Below are 16808 nucleotides of genomic sequence, written 5' to 3' on the forward strand. Positions count from 1 at the left end.
CCATTTTCTCAAAATTTAACACTTAGAAAAGCGAGACAAACGTAAAAAAAAGCGGGACTGTCCTGCCTAAACGCGGGACTCTGGTCACCTTACTTTATACATACTACATTCATGTGCCTTCTGTTTCCCTTTCCATTTTTTTTTTTTTAGGTGCTGCCTGAAGTGCCGGTATGCTATCTTGAGGGTCCTTTTGGACGGCCCCAGCCTGGCAGGCGAATTTTACTAATAGTGGCTACCGTGATGTACGGCTCTTGCTTGGCCCATGCTGCACCCCGGTACTCCTCTTGACCGAAGTCGCTGAAGTTAGGGTTGACTGAAGGTCTGGGTAGCATGTGGGTAATCTCCAGCCACTCGACGATGGTTTGAAAAAACAGCGTGTTTTAATGAGACTCAAACCTAGTCCACGCACGCTGACCACTCGGCCACCGCCTCCCTTATGGCACTTGTTGGATTTGCTCTTACTATTTGTCTTTCTGTTTACTCTTTTCACTACGTTCTTTTCAATATTTCTTTCACCCTGTCTTTAACAGTTTGCTAGTGGCTGGTGCACTCAGGGATTCAAGTCACGCGCGCGGCGGCCTGAGGGCGGCGCGGCGGCCAACCAGCGGTGGCGGCGTATTGTTTGTGCGTGACGTCACCACCACCATGGCGACTGACAGGCGGAGATGCACGCTCTTCCTCCTGCTCGTGGTGTCCATCTTCATTGGCCAGACCACCGCCAAGTCCGGCCTCGTGGAGCTCGATGAAGATAACTGGCACCGGATGCTTGAGGGGGAGTGGATGGTGGAGTTGTGAGTATGGCGCCGCGCCCTCCCCGGTGTGGCGGCGGCCCCTCGACCTGCCTCGCCAGCACTTATTCCTCTGCCTGTCCTCCAACACGTCACTTCTTATGCCAATAGCTACATAGATCACCGGGCCAGTCATACCGGTAGCTGCGGCATTGTTACGGCTGGACAACACACATTAATAGAATTTTGGACATGCGTGACAGCACAAAAAAATTAACCATAAGTTGGCGACTTATTAATATCTGTGCGTCATGGGCATGAGGGCCAGGCACGCCCTTGTGGACAGCCCCAGGTGTGGCCGTGCCGTGGGGGGTCACGGCGGGCAGGGGAGTGCACCGACCTGCCCCGGACCGGAAGTTGCCCCACCAACGCTGTCACACGCTTAGTTAACTCATGGAAAGTGGGGGCGGGTGAGCTGCCTTGATAGATAAGGTTGGGGAGGTGTTTAACCCCACACCTGGTCTGTCACTGACCCGCAGAGCACTGCCACCCAGTGAAGGTCCAGCTAACACGATAATCCCTTTACTGTGAAACACAGAGCCAGTGTGACATCAGGGTTACCACAGTTTACCTTCCCCAGGTTTCCCTAGATACCCATTTATCGACCAGCCTAAAAGGGAGGATAAACAGCTGGGTGAGCTGCACACCAGTGCTTGGGCCAGAATTCGAACCCATGCCCGTGGATTAATAGCTAGACACGCTAACCACTAGAGGACAGAGGCGAAGGAAGGACAAAAATAGTACAATAGCGATTTCAACAAAGTTATCAGATAAATTGAAAGCATGACATAATTTTTGGAAAAAATTGTTTTGTACACCAGCATAATGAGGTGTTTGCTTTTCAGTAAATTTACTGAAACATTTTCTGCCAAGAGCAAACAAACATAGCCATGCATGTGTTACTTTACACGATGATCTCACTGATTTGACCAAATATTTTCATAGTATAAATGTGAAAGTCAAATGTTTTGCAATTTTTATTCTTTATTTATTTTCCTGTTTTCAGCTTTGCTCCGTGGTGTCCAGCATGCAAGGCACTGAAGCCTATTTGGGCAGACTTTGCCAGCTGGAGTGATGACTTGGGGATCTCTGTGGGCCAGGTAGATGTCACTACCTCCCCAGGACTTTCTGGCCGCTTCATGGTCACTGCCCTCCCCACTATTTACCAGTAAGTCTGTTCTTGTCCCCATTATCTACAAAAAACACAAGTTTTTGCCTGGAATAAAGCCAGATCTACCTCTCACTGGATTGGACACCTGATGATGAGTGTATAGTTTGATATTTCTGAGAAAGATAATTTCTTTGATATCAAACCATTTTTCCTTGTGTTTTGCAGTGTGAAGGACGGAGTATTCCGTCAGTACCGAGGGTCAAGAGACAAGGATGAGTTCATGAGCTTCATTGAGGAGAAGCGCTGGGAGGAGATAGAGGAAGTCCCCGCGTGGAAATCTCCGGCCTCCATGCAGATGTCCATAGTAGCTCAATTTTTCAAGGTAGGGAAAGGTTCACAACTCTGAGAAAGTTCGATAGCTGTGTTTTTCTTTTAACATATCATTATATTAGTTTGGAATTGCAGTACTGCTTATTACTTATGACATAACTTGGACTTAAAAATGGAGATTATAGTTCCCATCCAGTGTATACCATGGAAAATGTGAATCTCGTTTTATGTATTCCCAAAATAATAATTTTTTCCTTATCATAAAGGTTAAAATTAGAAAACTATCAAGCTGGGTGAGTAAGACAATTTTTTGTTTCACTACAAATTGTCTGCACAAAGTAAATATGAAGTGTCTGATGGCAGAAGGGTTAAATAATGAATATCTGGTTTTGAGAAAAATGAATGGCAAGTTTGCATACTAAACATCTAGGAAAATGTAAAGTGAATCCAGTTATATTTATGATCATTATAAGTGTCTCACTTTAGCACATTGTCAATAAGAGAAAACAAAATGGCATCACACACATTAGTAAGAAATGTGAAATGTTCTACTCCCATTCTTTGTAACTATATCCTGTTCCAGCAACTGACAAAACCAATTTTCACACTATGCCAGTAGCTTCAGCCACTTTGTGTCTGTTGGCAGGAAATTAAAAAAGTACTCAAGTATACATTTTTCATCATCTCAGTAACTGATGATATATAATTGCCCCAAAAATCATGTTAACCCTCTCGCGCACCATAAGTTTCTGTTCCACTCATCATACATATCTCAGGCCCGACCGGCCTTTCTTTGCCTCCGCGATACTCTACATTCTCGGACGTATTGCACCCCAATAAATTTGGTATCAATGGCTTCATAAAGACTTGTACTAGAGCATGCGCACATAAAAGTAAAGGAAATTATATATATAAACAATACAAACTTGTTTCAAGTCTCCATATAGAGTATTTTAGGCAATAAATCTGAAGTACCAACTCTTCCCCATTCACTAGCTCAAAATTTTGTAGGCCAACTTTTTTAGCTGAATATATGTTTCGAAGCAGAATTTAGTAAGGATTCTTAAGGGGTCCTCAAAATCCTCATAAGCCTATTACTAAGGATTTCAGAGGCTGTGCGGCCTCGTTTTTTGGGAATAATATCGTAACGAACAATCGTATCGGTACGAGATTTTGCGACAGTGTATTTCACACACTGCCTTAATTTTTAAGGGTATCGCCAACCGCCACAAGTAGAGAATAAAGGCACTTGGCCCTATACCAAGAGGGTAAAGTCATCAGTGTCAGGCAAAGATACGAACACAACTACCAGAGGCTCCGCCCACCTTGTTCCTCTTCCCTCCATCTCCCGCCTCCTCCCTTCTCACTCAATCTCTCTCTCTCTCTCTCTCTCTCTCTCTCTCTCTCTCTCTCTCTCTCTCTCTCTCTCTCTCTCTCTCTCTCTCTCTCTCTCTCTCTCTGGAAGATACATACATACTCTAGAATGATTTTTTTCAATTAAGGCATGCTTGATGTGATACTGGGACTTTAATTTTGAGTATAGTGATACACATCTGGGCCGTGGACGTAATGACATGTGAGAGTAGGGTGAGGTGGTAAATGATGACTACCATGATTGATGGTAGAACGATTGCTCGCTTGTATTTGTTTCTCTCTCGTTTGTTTTTGTTGTTATACCTTCAATTCTTCCCGTTACCATACTTTCAGCTCTTCCCTGACAATAAAATTAATAGCACCACTATAATTTGGCGATAAGAGCACCATTACTTTTATCAGTAGGTACATGCTATACAATAGCCCTAAAACGTACACCATAAACCACCAAACCACTACGCTACCAATAGTTACGGAGGTAATTAGGCTATGTAAGTAACACGTTACCCTACTCTCAACTTTATTTAAAGGATGCCTATCAGTATTAGGAAGAGTATATAACGCCACTACAATTAATGCATGCCTTTCATTCATTATAGTTACGAAGCTACATGAGAGAGAGATAGAGATAGAGAGAGAGATATTGAAGGAGAAGGGAGGAGGCGGGAGATGGAGGGAAGAGGAACAAGGTGGGCGGAGCCTCTGGTAGTTGTGTTCGTATCTTTGCCTGACACTGATGACTTTACCCTCTTGGTATAGGGACAAGTGCCTTTATTCTCTACTTGTGGCGGTTGGCGATACCCTTCAAAATTAAGGCAGTGTGTGAAATACACTGTCGCAAAATCTATTGTTATATTATTCCCAAAAAACGAGGCCGCACAGCCTCTGAAATCCTTAGTAGTTCCCGAGTTACACCGAGAAACTGTATTCTTTTTCTCTCCCGTCAGAGTAGGCTAACAAATAAAAATCGCTCAAAGCTCCTCATATACGTTCCTTAGAAAGGTTGCCATATGTTACCATTAAGAAACTTATCCCAACATATATATATATATATATATATATATATATATATATATATATATATATATATATATAGTGCATCACTTTCTTCTGCTTTTCAGTATTTTTGGATTTTTCTCACAATTTTTCTTGATGTTACCCAGTAAAGTTAAAATTGGCCCTTGGCTGAAAATTCCAAACCATTGGGATTTCCAGATTATTGGACTCAGCATTATCAGACCTTTACTGTATGAAAATTGTAAGTTAATAAAAACAGTAGTGACTAAAAAATAATAGATATTTACAGCTTCGTATTTCTTAATTAGACAGTACACCTGTCCGCCCATATTCGTGGGTTCACTATTGGTGGATTTGCACATTCATGGATTCTCCCCCAGTTGCACAAAGGCAACCACAAAAAAATTTCACAATGCCACTCCAAACATTCACGGTCCACCTGCAGACAATTTGGCCGTTCATAAGGAAAGGGCAATAGACGGGATAATCACTAACGTGATTTTCTTGAGGGGAATAAAACCAACACTTGTAGACTAATATGTATATTTACAGAACAGATTCATTGGGCACTGCCACCATTGTCAGTGCTGAGAAGCAGGTGAGAAAGTGAGGAAAATCAGTATAGATCTCATTTTTTATCTTCTGGAAAATCCATGAGTTTGGAAATCTGCAAGTGTGGGTTCCTAAATGGGGGGGAGTGGTTACCTGTACTATTGATATTGTGCACAGTACAAGTGTTTACAAATAGTTTTTTCCTTTTGTTAGAAATAACGTAGTTTTAACAACCTAAAACTTTGTTGTGCTAATGACATTGTCAGTATACATAGTGTACTGGCAAGCAGAATTTCTCTGACTATATCTGAAATTGAAAATATTCTAAATAAAGTGAAAATCACTAAACACCCAGTTGCTCTTCTGCCATCTGAGACCTCATGTGTTCGGAGCACCATTATTAATTACCACATGAAGTTCACAGTTAAGTCATAGGTCTTTAGTTAAATCATAAATCAAAGGTTGAATTAAATTATTTGATGTATTAGATGTATGTTCATTTACTAACTTTCAGCTTTTATTTTTCACTTCATGTATATTTATATATTTATTGTTTTGTTATTCATTTTAAGGATGATTCAACAGACTTTTTTAAGTAATTACTGCCGTTGTTTTAAATTTGAAGGAGCAAGAAATTTGCCAACATGTTGATGTGAAAATTACATTGTTTCTATGGAGCAATACATGTCCTGAATTTCATATACAGAAGAAACTTTAAAGTGTAGACTGCACAGTCTTTTTATCAGTGCTGCATTTTGCCTGGCTGTATTATAGTGTCCAGGTTTGTGGTGGTCATCATATTATCTTGAGATGAGAGAGCCCATATTTTCGTGTATACATTATTTTTCTTCCTGGGTGTGTATTATTTTGAAGACACTTGTTTGTAGTGAGCATCTTCTGAATCCTATAATTTTTCACTTGGAAACACTTTTACTCTATTGTTTGTAATGATATGCAGTGTTTTGTGTGTGTGTGTGTGTGTGTGTGTGTGTGTGAGAGAGAGAGAGAGAGAGAGAGAGAATTTTCATTAGACAAACTCACAAGTACTAGTCTCAGTTCATTATATAACAGAAAATGAGCTTATCTTGAACATGTCTCCTACTCTCTTTTCAAAATAAGGAACAATTATGGATCATGTTTGATGACAGAAGTCCAAGAAAAAGTGAAAGCTATGCAATATACATTTTTCACTTGGGTTTTCTTTAAGTTGGAGAAACCAGTAGATCATATATAATTACCAGTGTCTGCTTCCTGACATATGTTTGAGATTATAATTATATATGTTTGCAGTACCTTGGGTATTGTTCTTGATGTAGCTGGAGTGGTTTAAGTTTATCCTTTTTTAAATTTTATACGGTTCTAATTCAAATTCATATCAATGTTCATATCCCCTGCCTGATACAATTTTGAAATTGTTATTTTCAAATGCTTTTTGTATAGTGTTAAAATTGTTTGGTTATCTTGTTACAAGTGTTATGAAGTTCTTTTCATACTTTTATATTAAGTGGGTAATACATCAAAAAGTTAGTCATTTTAATGTATAGTCATTTACATCAGGGAAAAAAGTACTACTTTAGTGAAATCTGCTGCTTGTTCCCCTTCCAACTTCCAGTTAAAAAAAATTCTACTAACTGCAGTAGAATGGTTTCTACCAGTTCTCACAATTTCCAAGTGTGTTTACTGCTAATGTTTAGGCAGCTTCTCACACTGAACCTTTGTTGCTCCAGTTGTCCATGGTGTTGCGCTCTGTACACTCTGTGCTGGTGGAGGAGTATGGCCTTCCCACCTGGGGCTCCTACCTGGTGTTTGCCCTGGCCACCATTCTGGTCGGTGCACTTCTTGGCTTGGTAAGTTCTGGTCAGCTTCAGCAAATTAAGGGCAATATTAAGGTGAAGATTAGTGATTAGATAAATAAAAAGTAAATAGGCAAAACCAAAAATTAAAAATCTTTTCAACACTTGTGTGAATAAATATTAACCATAGTTTTTTTTACCAAACTTATGTAACTCTTTCATCAAATGTATTCTCTACTTACCAAATTGAATAGGATGGCTGTAATGGTAGAAAAGAAAATTGTTACCCTTTGATATACATACTTTTGTCTTCAAAAAAGAGTTAAGTGGTGTGATGACTTTCTTCACACCCATGCATTCCTTGCTTTCAGATTTTGGTATGCATCATAGATTTTGTGTTCCCACCAAAGGCACCAGGACCTTCCACAGTGGTCACAAGTGCAGGACAGAAGGTAGATGATGATGTGAGTTTTCAGATTTTATTACCATTAGTACTAGTATTAATATTTTTTTAGTAATATGGATTAGACATGATTATTTTTTTCTAAAAACATAGGCTGCATATCTTAACTGTTACACTTGGAGTGTGGTGGGTAAATGAAAGTACTGATAAATACAGTATCCTAGTGCACTCCAACCTTTGTCAAATCTTTAGTCTCATTAAAACTTGTAGAATGTAAAATGTAACATTCCTGTGGCATGACATACATTGAGACAAATTCCTATTCAGAGAATGTACATACTTCTGTAGCTGTTAATTGAGAATAATTATAAAGAAAACTATGGCTTTTAGGTATGAAAAGCCTATTTTTGTGTTACAAAAGAGCTAGTACACTTGCAAACGATAGAGGACTCCATCGTATTCCAGGGGCAACCCTGGGTATAACTGGCAACCTTGTCCCATGTCTGGACAGAATGAAGCCAGGCTCCACTGGAACTTGTGAACCCAGTGAGACAGGAAAGAATACATTTGGCTGCCCAACACCACCCCATCAGCCACCCTCACAAAGCAAGCCAGCTCATTCCTATCCCAAGGAGACTCCCCTCAGGGAACCGAAGGCGATACATTTGGTGGAAACGGAAGGGTGAGAGGTCAAAGGCCACTTGGAGAAGGGGCAAGAAGACAACTGCTCCAGACACCTATTAGTCCAAAAAAGAACAAGTTAAACAAAAAGTGACCTTAAAATTGTATGCCTCACTCCGGATGTGCAAGAGTAGGAAATAAGGGCAAACTATGGTAAGCAACCTGTGATAAATTCAGTAATACAAAGTCACTACATGAATGTAAGTTGAGCACCCTGGCCAGGCTTACAATGTCATGGGAGAGACTCAAAGCAACTCAAGAATAGTCGATGACAGAGTGGGAGAGGTAACAAGCCTCAAAGCATGAGGCTGGACACCATTGGCCCCCTTCCTGCACTCTTTCCAATGAGTGGGTGCAAGGTGGTGAAAATAGTTTTCCTCCCTTTAAGCTGGTACTACCACCAACTGGTGCCTGTGGTCCTGTCCCTTATTCTTGCCCAGGACCTTGGGTGAGGGGAAGAGGAAGACAGCAGTTTTGTGAGAACGTCATCCACCTGGAGAAACATGTCAGCACCTCTGCTGTAATGCTTTGCATCCCTTTGCCAGGCCTACCAGGAACAAGGCCTCCTTAAGGAATCTGTCCCTGGGGTCATCTGCTTATTCCCCCTCTACAGGAGGAACACTAATGTTGGTTTAGGACTAAACCCCAACTGTATCTGAGGGGGTCAACCAGAGTCACCACGTGAGTGGAGATTGTGGTGAGAGACCTTCTCTTGCGATGAACCATCCTTAAGGTCGGTGAAGGCCCCCCCCCCCAGCTAGGTGGGGCACACCTCCTCGGAGATGGCCTCCAGTCAGCCGTGGCATCCAGCTCACTCCTCAGGATGATAAAAGTCAGTCAAGAGACACAGGGCATGCAAGTAGCAGAGCTTGTGATCACGGAATTTGAAGGTCACCAAGCAGCCCTGCTTAGGCTTCATGGTTGAGCTTTTGACTCCATGAAAAAAGGTTACAACAGTGAAAAGGAAGGTGTGAAAGACAACATTAATAATCCCACTCTCCTCACTAACAGTGCACCGCCTTATCCTTCACCAAAAGAGGGGCAGAGGGGCAGAAAGAGAACAATGAATAATTGTGCTCCCTCCCTCATGCCATACAGCAGATGGAGGTGGGACATGGCGGCAAAACCCCAAAAGGCACAACTTGCCCAACCCAACCCAACTAGCCTCAACCAGTGATTGAAGAGGGGGAAAGGGAAGGTGAAAGAGAAGGGATGACACAAAGTATTGTCCTACTCTCCCATGAGTGACGAAAAAAAACACAAATTGCTGCACCCCATCGCTCACGGCAACCAGCAGACGGAGATGGGAGGTGGTGGCAAAGCTCCATTAGCCACAGATTGCCATACCGTCCCCTACCTTCCACCAGCGAATGGAGAAAAAGGGGGTGGGGTGAGAGAGGGCAAAGAGGAGCAGCGAAAGAGCCACAAATTGCACTCCCACCCCCACTTTGACCAACAGGCAGGGATTGAGGGTGACGGCAAAGCTCCATTAGCCACAGATCACTGAATCCCGACCCCCTGCCTTCAACCAGTGAATGAAGAAAGGGGGAAGGGAGAGAAGAGATTATGAAGAGCAGCAGCGAAGGACCCACGAACCGTCACACTCCTCCCCTCACTCCGACCAACAGTCAGAGATGGGGTCCTTGGGTTATGACGTCCCCGATCTATGACGTTTTGAGGTTACGATGCAACTCCCTTAAATTATTAAAAATCCTTGTTTCAAATTATGATATTTGTCATAATTATGAACGCGTCCACACGTGGTTACTCGCGTTAATTTCTCGGGAATTTTCCACTGAAATGATCTCACGGGAGTTTTCTGCTGCGAATTTATCCTTGAGTTTGGTCACATGGAGGACTGTTGCATTCTCGGACATTACAGCTGAAAAGCAAAACAAACAATGGCTCCAGATGTTGCAGCGGTTGCTTCGTGGTGGTTGTTGAAGAAAAAGACTGAAATGAAAAGAAAGTGCCTGTGAACTCATGAATGGTTGGCTTGTAGACAAAGGGAGAGTGTGTGCTACAGGTTGCTACCGTAAAATGCAACGAGAACTTAGCAATGAGGACCCAGACACAATGAGGCAGTGGCTTCACTTGGTTCAAGATCTGCTCAACCTGATTACTCCAAGCTTATCTACATTCGTGGAACTCGTTGTGGTAGTGGAATAAGCATGATAGCTACTGGGCCGACCAACTGACATGCTCTTTTTCTTCTTGTCACTACAACTTGCTGACCTCATGAGAAAATAACTGACATGCTGGTGATTCTGACTACAATTTCGCCGAGTTTCTCATGAAATGCAGCCAACTTTGAATCTCAGCACAAAATTCCAGAGAAACTAGCTTGTGTGGCCGCACTATGCGGTGCTTGATGAAGGAAGAAGGCAAGCTTATTTCCCGCTGTATGCCATTTTTGTTTCTTGTGCTTTCACTTTCTTTGACTTGTGTTCTTTTTTCATTGACTTTTGGCCTTCATTATGTCCCCCAAGCATAAGGCACACTTTTGCTACGAAGAAAAGGAAAGCCATCTCAATGGAACTGAAATTAGACAGTGTGAAATGATTGGAAAAGGGAGAAATGGTGACGAACATTGGATGTGTGAGGGTTGGGCTAACAGTTGCTTCTAATAAAGGCTGTTTCGACTTGCATACAAAATTGGGTTATGACGTGTCATAGGAATGAAACTCCATTGTAAGTCAAGGACCCTCTGCAAGATGGCGCCACTTTAAACACTCGCCTGCGCCAGAACGGGCTGGGCCGACCATCAGGCCCCACCTGGAAGAAGCCTTGGGCCGACCATCAGGCCCCACCGGGAAGATGCCTACCGGCGCAATAGGCAATCAACGTAAAAAAAAAAATATAAAAAAAATAAAAAAAAGTTGCAAAGTTCCATAAGTCACATAGTGCTGAATCCCACCCTCCCACCTTCAACCAGTGAATGGAGAAAGGGGGAAAGGGAGAGGAGAGTGGGTGAAGAGGGGCAGTGAAGGACCCACAAATCGTCACACTCCGCCCTCACGCCGGCCAGCAGACAGAGATGGGAGGTGGCACCAAAGCTCTGGAAGCCATGAATGACCTAGGAGGAGGAGTGAAAGAGCCACAAATTGCCACATTCCCTCTGTCACTCGGACCAACCTAGAAAGATGGGAGTTGGCATCAAAGCTACAGAAGCCACGGTATGGTCTGGGACAGGGCTACTCAACTGGCAGCCAGCGGTCCGAATTCGGACCTTTTGAACATTGTACCTGGACCCTAGGCTCCAGGAGTAGAAAAAGATGATTAAATAACGTGAAGGTCCTGGCGATGGATTCTTGCAAGTGTATTTCCTCGATTGACTGTGGGCCCTAAAGTCAGGTTATCCATGAAAGCATTTAAGACTCACTCACTATGACGTTGTGAATAAGTGCATATTGAGGATTATCATTGAGGCTAACATCATTATTGTTGACGGCCCTGTGGAGGGCTGCGCTGACAGTGGAGCGGGACCTGAAATCCCATCAACGATTGAATGATTGAAACTGCAAATTCAAATCTGGCGACCACTCTGACCAACTTACGACCAGTTGGTCGTAACCAATCGAGGTCATAAGTCGACGACCACCTGTATTATCACTCCTGGTATCAGAGACCAAAATGTAGATATTGGAGAAGTGAATGGCATGTTCTCCCTGAAATATGTTAGGGGCTAAGCGGGCCCTAAGCCCCATCAACTGTATTTACTTAGTACACATCATAATTATCAAATTGTCTCTCCTTTTCTTCCCCTCACTCAGCTTCTGTCGGACACAAGATCACTGATAATGATGATAATTAATGGAATGTTCTTTTATAGGAAGAAGATTTGGTTGAAGATTCAGAAGTCAAAGCAGAATGTAACATGAAAGAAGAAGTGGCCGAAGCAGAGCCTCTCCAAGGAAATAAGAGTGACAATGAGGCAGAGGATGAAGAGAAAAAGTCAGCAAGTGATGGAGAAGGCAGGGAGGATTCCCAAGCTGAAGAGGACAAGGATTCCCAGGCTAGTGAGGAGGAGGAGGAAAAGGAGGAGGAATGCCAGGAAGGCCTCAAAAGCTCCCCAGAGGTTCGCCGCCGCCGTCCCAGGAGAGACTAGTAGATTTGACACCTTAGGCTCCTATATGAATATTATTACTTCCACTTTGTTGAACAAATAACCCTTGTAGGCAGAACCCTAATGTTTGGCTATATCTTTGCTTGAGTGAGATAAAAGCATCTTATTTGACAAGATCATTTAAATTCAGCCTTTAAGTAAATGTTTTCCTGTGATTGAGTAATGTGTTTTAAAACATTCATTTTAAGGGAAACCTGTAGCATAGTGTGTAATAATGACTATAAATTTGAGGTTGTACTATATGACAACAAATAGCTTGTGCAAGTTATAGCAGGATAAATATATATGGTTCCAAGAATTTTAAAAAGTTCTTGCAGTCCTGATAGTACCTTTTGGTAATGTTTAGTTTATTGAGTGATGCTTGGAGAGTTCATAAGGTAAGTTTGATAATCATGAATGCATTAGAAACAAAGGAAAGATGTCAACTAAACACCAGCACACTAAGTATACAAATATTTGCTCATTGTTATTTAGCTTTTGATCAACAACTTTATATGAGGTGCTACCCTAAATTTCCCAAAATGTATTTTATAAAACAGATAACACTACAAATCTAAATTGTTACAGTCCACTTCACAGCAGTTCCCCATGTAATAATATACACATTTAATCCAATTTTCTAACATTTGTAATTTGTTTGGGAAGTCGTTCAGTATCAACACCTTTCGTACCTTCTGTGAGTAGGCCTGGGTACTCATCTCTGGTATCAAATTTTTCCCCATTCATTGCCATCTTAGGCCCCCCTCCACATTATGAGGCAGTGCCCTACGAGCAAACACTTACCAAATCGTGTTCTAATACACAGATTTGGATGGTGGGTGGTGTGCATGAGAGACATCATAAGGAGGGAAACCATGACTAAGCCATCAAAATACCCTTACTTGCCTGTCCACACTATTGAGGAATGCCCAACAGAACAGGCTTTGCCAGTTTCCTGGGTTAAGTTTGTATGTTGTACACTCAAACATCAGATCTCAACTCCACCTGGGTCAGGGCCCAGAGATTTGGAGAGGCTCATTTTGTGGACAGCAGCACACTAAAACTATCATGAGGCCACACATACAAGAATACACAGGTTTCAAACCATTACAAGCTTGCCTTCCATCTGTCATGTATTTTTATCTTGCTGCTTTATGCTATGTAATAATATTTTGGTTGTGTGAATAGCATATGAAAGTTTATTGACCCAGGCAAGCCAGAGACTGGTGTTGGAGTGTACAACAACACACATGAATTGCCTGATAATATGGAGGCAGATAAACAACCATTCAATTAACAGAGCCTCATAAAAAACATGTCAACACTATCAAGCACGAGTGAAACGCCCATCATTGTAAATGTTTTTGCAACTTAGATGGCTAAACTAGCAGGTAGCCCATGCCCACAGTTAAGCAAAATTACCAATCACTGTTCAGTGATTTAGTGCCGTGGACTGCCTACCCACAATAGTTTGGAGAATATCACAGGCATGCCCAACTGACTTTGTCTGTTAAGTGTGGAGCCTGCCAGGAATTGCTCCATTTGGTAACTGCTTGAGAAGTGAATGAAATTTGCTCACCATGCATTGCCTGCTGGGCACTGTTCAATAATGTGGACAGGCCACTAGGGAAGAGGAAGTAGTCATGGAGCAAAGTCAGATGAGCAAGGCCTCGTCCACATAGGCAACCTTTGCTCAGCAAACTACTCGGTGTGACATCAGAAACGGAGAAACTTCTAGCAAAGTTTCATAAAGATTTACCCTGTTGTTCAGCGACATATTGAGGCTTTGCCTATTGGTTGTCAAGGTCAGGCGGTGGGTCTGGGATGGAGGTTCCACCACCTGAAGGTGGTCCTTTCTTATGTAGTTGGCAAAATCTGCTTCTGGTTCATGTTTCAATTTCTGTGATGTCACATGATTTATGCTCTTCTTTGTAGCCACAGCAAACCCCGCGTATGGCCACGTATGAGCCAAAAATCACATGCATGAGCATACGTGGGATTGATATGTGAATGTGTGACCGAGGCTTAACTAATTTTTCTTATTTCACATGACTGAAGTTGTTGATGAACAACATGTGGGTTATTCTTGGCAATTCAACAATGAAGTCAAAATGATAAGCTATCAGCAGAACTTAAGACCCTGTATTCACATCTATGTGCTGCATTTGATTAGTCACCACCACACAGCCACTGCCCCCCTGGTTTGAAGCAAAACTAGATACTTGTTAAGCTTTGTGATGATCACTACACTATCTAGTCACCACAATAACCTATCCTGAGTACCTCCTGGCATGCATAAATGCTAAATTTATGCCTTAATGACCCCTGTATCCTTAAGAATACAAACTATTTGTCACAAAGTTTATCTCATATAAAATTGTCTTACTGTTTATCATTCATACCAAGTGGCACAGGAAATGGAGTATTTGCATTGTACCCCAAATTCAACTTGGCCAAAAGAAGCAAATGTCTGAATAGTCTAGCAAGTATCCATTATGGTGGGTAAATCTATAGCAATTATTGATTTGTGGTTATGTTACAAGCAGAATTCACGATACGTTATTGTGGTGTGACTAGATAGTATAGTGATCATCACACAAAAAGCTCTGTGAGGTTCCAGGCTCTGGTTCCAGCAGATGCAACTTAGGCTGTGGTCCTTTCACAGCATGCCACCATTCCACAGGCAAGGAGCTGTATTGTAAAATGAGTTGTGAATGGCTCTGAAAAAAAAGAAAAAAAAAGTCATGGTTGAAACTTGCATGTTAAAAGGTTATGAGACTGCCATGTGGGTTTAGACAAAAGAACCTGTGTGACATTGTGTGGTCACAGCCTTAATCTAACTCCTGCTCCAACCCTCATCTGTGTCTACTCTTTGTGCAGGAGGACAACACCTTTTCCCATACACTAACACATTCTGGTGTTTAATGCACCTCTGTTTCTTGAATGTTGAATTATGTACTTATAATTTCCTTTGTCTCTAATGTTCTCTCACCCATTAGTCAAAAAACATCTTACACGTATCTATATGCCAAAGGTCCTACAGTGATGAATGTTTGGAACCAACGTGTGCTTTTATCCAGCAGTTGACACTGTGATATATACTCCAAATTGAAAATATAGCATGATGTATTTATTTTCCTGCAGATTTAGTGTTGCACAATTCAGTTTTACCCACTATTGGAGGATTCTTCAGTAGTGAACTACTGAATGTTGCTCATATATATTGTTTGTTGGGATGCTCAATGTTTGCCAGTTGTTAAAAACTGTACTTTCTGTACCTTACCAAATAGTCTGAAATAGATGTAGGACATTGAGGACATTTACCATTTTACCCTTGGATAGGCCCCCATGGTTCTTGTATTCAGTTATTTTTTACGGGTAGAGCTGTGTAAACTAATTGATATATCCTGCTCACATGAATATTTGTTGAAAGTTCCTTACCTGTTGCTCTATTATTTTGGGGGAAATGTTGTAATATTATCTAATTTTGACAATGCCTGACTTACAATAAGAGAAAGGGTAAGGCAGTCTACAAGTCAGCTTTAAATAACCAATGAGTAAAAGATTCAAAAGGCATGATTACTGATTTCTTGTCCTTGCAGGATTTGTTCACAGTCAAATGTATATAGATACATTGGATATACTGCCTCCTATTTTAGGATTGGTAAACACTATTTACATAATAAGCTTCACAACATTTCATCAAAACCATATGCACAACTTTATAAATCAGTAAAAGTTCTTACTTGAAACATGAGGCTTCAGTTAAAAAAAAGTACAGGAACATACCATCATAAACATTTAAATATTCTTGAATTACTCAAAAATTTTCCAACTTACAAAACCTCTTGTTAAGAATATGAATAAATAAAATATATTTTGTTACAACTAGATTAAGAAAGCCACATCTTACGTCAGAACTTTTCATATCTCAAGTAGAGTGAACTATAAGACCCTTTATAAAATTAAGTTATAGGTAGGAATAGCAAGGAGTGCATCTATCAATGAAGGGTTGTTGGTGCTGCAAGTGAAACACCTGTGAGAAAATCAACAAATATGGCCAAAAGTGGATCCAATAAAAATCAATGTGATAAATATCTATGAATCACATAGGATAGACAGGGCCAGATAGGTGGTGGTGTAAGAGGTTTTGTAGAGAGACATGGCTGTACTCAAAAGAATGGAAAGAACAGGAAATAAAATAATTAGTGATGTTTCCAAAAAAAAACATTAGTAAGACTTTGATAATGGTAGGATATGATTGAGTGCAATAACAACCATGCACAAATGCCTGAACCAAGGGAGCTGATAAATGGTGGACTGGGGAATAAGTTTGCAATATATAGAAACCTGGATAACACACCTTTAGTTTGAAAGCCTGTAAGTTATGAGGCATCATGTGGCTCCAATGACAATGTTGTCATAGTAGCCACTGTCAGGCTCTGGAATAACAATATGACTGGGATGTGAACATGGAGTATCATCCATTTCAATGGGCAATCTTTTCCTCGGCCTTTTAAAAAATTCCTGTTCCTCTCAACCCCACCTCAACTATGAGGGAAACGTGGCTTGTAATGGAAATGAGTATAAGCTTCTACTCCTTAACTGATATGATGTTCCCATGAGGTGCTACGGTGGCAAGTGAACACTATTC

The 16808-nt window shown here is 41.4% G+C and overlaps 1 protein-coding gene across 3 annotated transcripts; it reads left to right on the forward strand.

The window, feature by feature from the left end:
- Positions 1-610: 610 nt before the first annotated feature.
- Positions 611-15730, forward strand: LOC126993458 (thioredoxin-related transmembrane protein 1-like). 3 transcript variants are annotated; one of them, XM_050852598.1, is made up of 6 exons: positions 611-791; positions 1795-1956; positions 2125-2281; positions 6900-7019; positions 7337-7417; positions 11882-15730. In XM_050852598.1, exons 1-6 carry the CDS (start codon positions 646-648, stop codon positions 12155-12157), a joined length of 942 nt encoding a protein of 313 aa, XP_050708555.1. In that variant the 5' UTR covers positions 611-645; the 3' UTR covers positions 12158-15730. The 3 variants fall into 3 exon arrangements, with proteins under 3 accessions (XP_050708555.1, XP_050708554.1, XP_050708556.1); XM_050852597.1 differs by having other exon boundaries at positions 613-791; positions 7337-7429; XM_050852599.1 differs by lacking the exon at positions 611-791 and adding an exon at positions 1034-1198 and having other exon boundaries at positions 7337-7429.
- The last annotated feature ends 1078 nt before the right edge of the window (positions 15731-16808 follow it).

This window comes from Eriocheir sinensis, unplaced genomic scaffold (genome assembly GCF_024679095.1).
Source record: "Eriocheir sinensis breed Jianghai 21 unplaced genomic scaffold, ASM2467909v1 Scaffold617, whole genome shotgun sequence".
Taxonomy (NCBI): Eukaryota; Metazoa; Arthropoda; class Malacostraca; order Decapoda; family Varunidae; genus Eriocheir; species Eriocheir sinensis.

Coding starts and splice junctions, on each gene's coding strand:
- LOC126993458 (XM_050852597.1), top strand. CDS start 646: ATGGCGACTGACAGGCGGAGATGCACGCTCTTCCTCCTGCTCGTGGTG. Junction 1,957..2,124: donor GCCCTCCCCACTATTTACCA/GTAAGTCTGTTC, acceptor TGTGTTTTGCAG/TGTGAAGGACGGAGTATTCC. Junction 7,430..11,881: donor GACAGAAGGTAGATGATGAT/GTGAGTTTTCAG, acceptor GTTCTTTTATAG/GAAGAAGATTTGGTTGAAGA.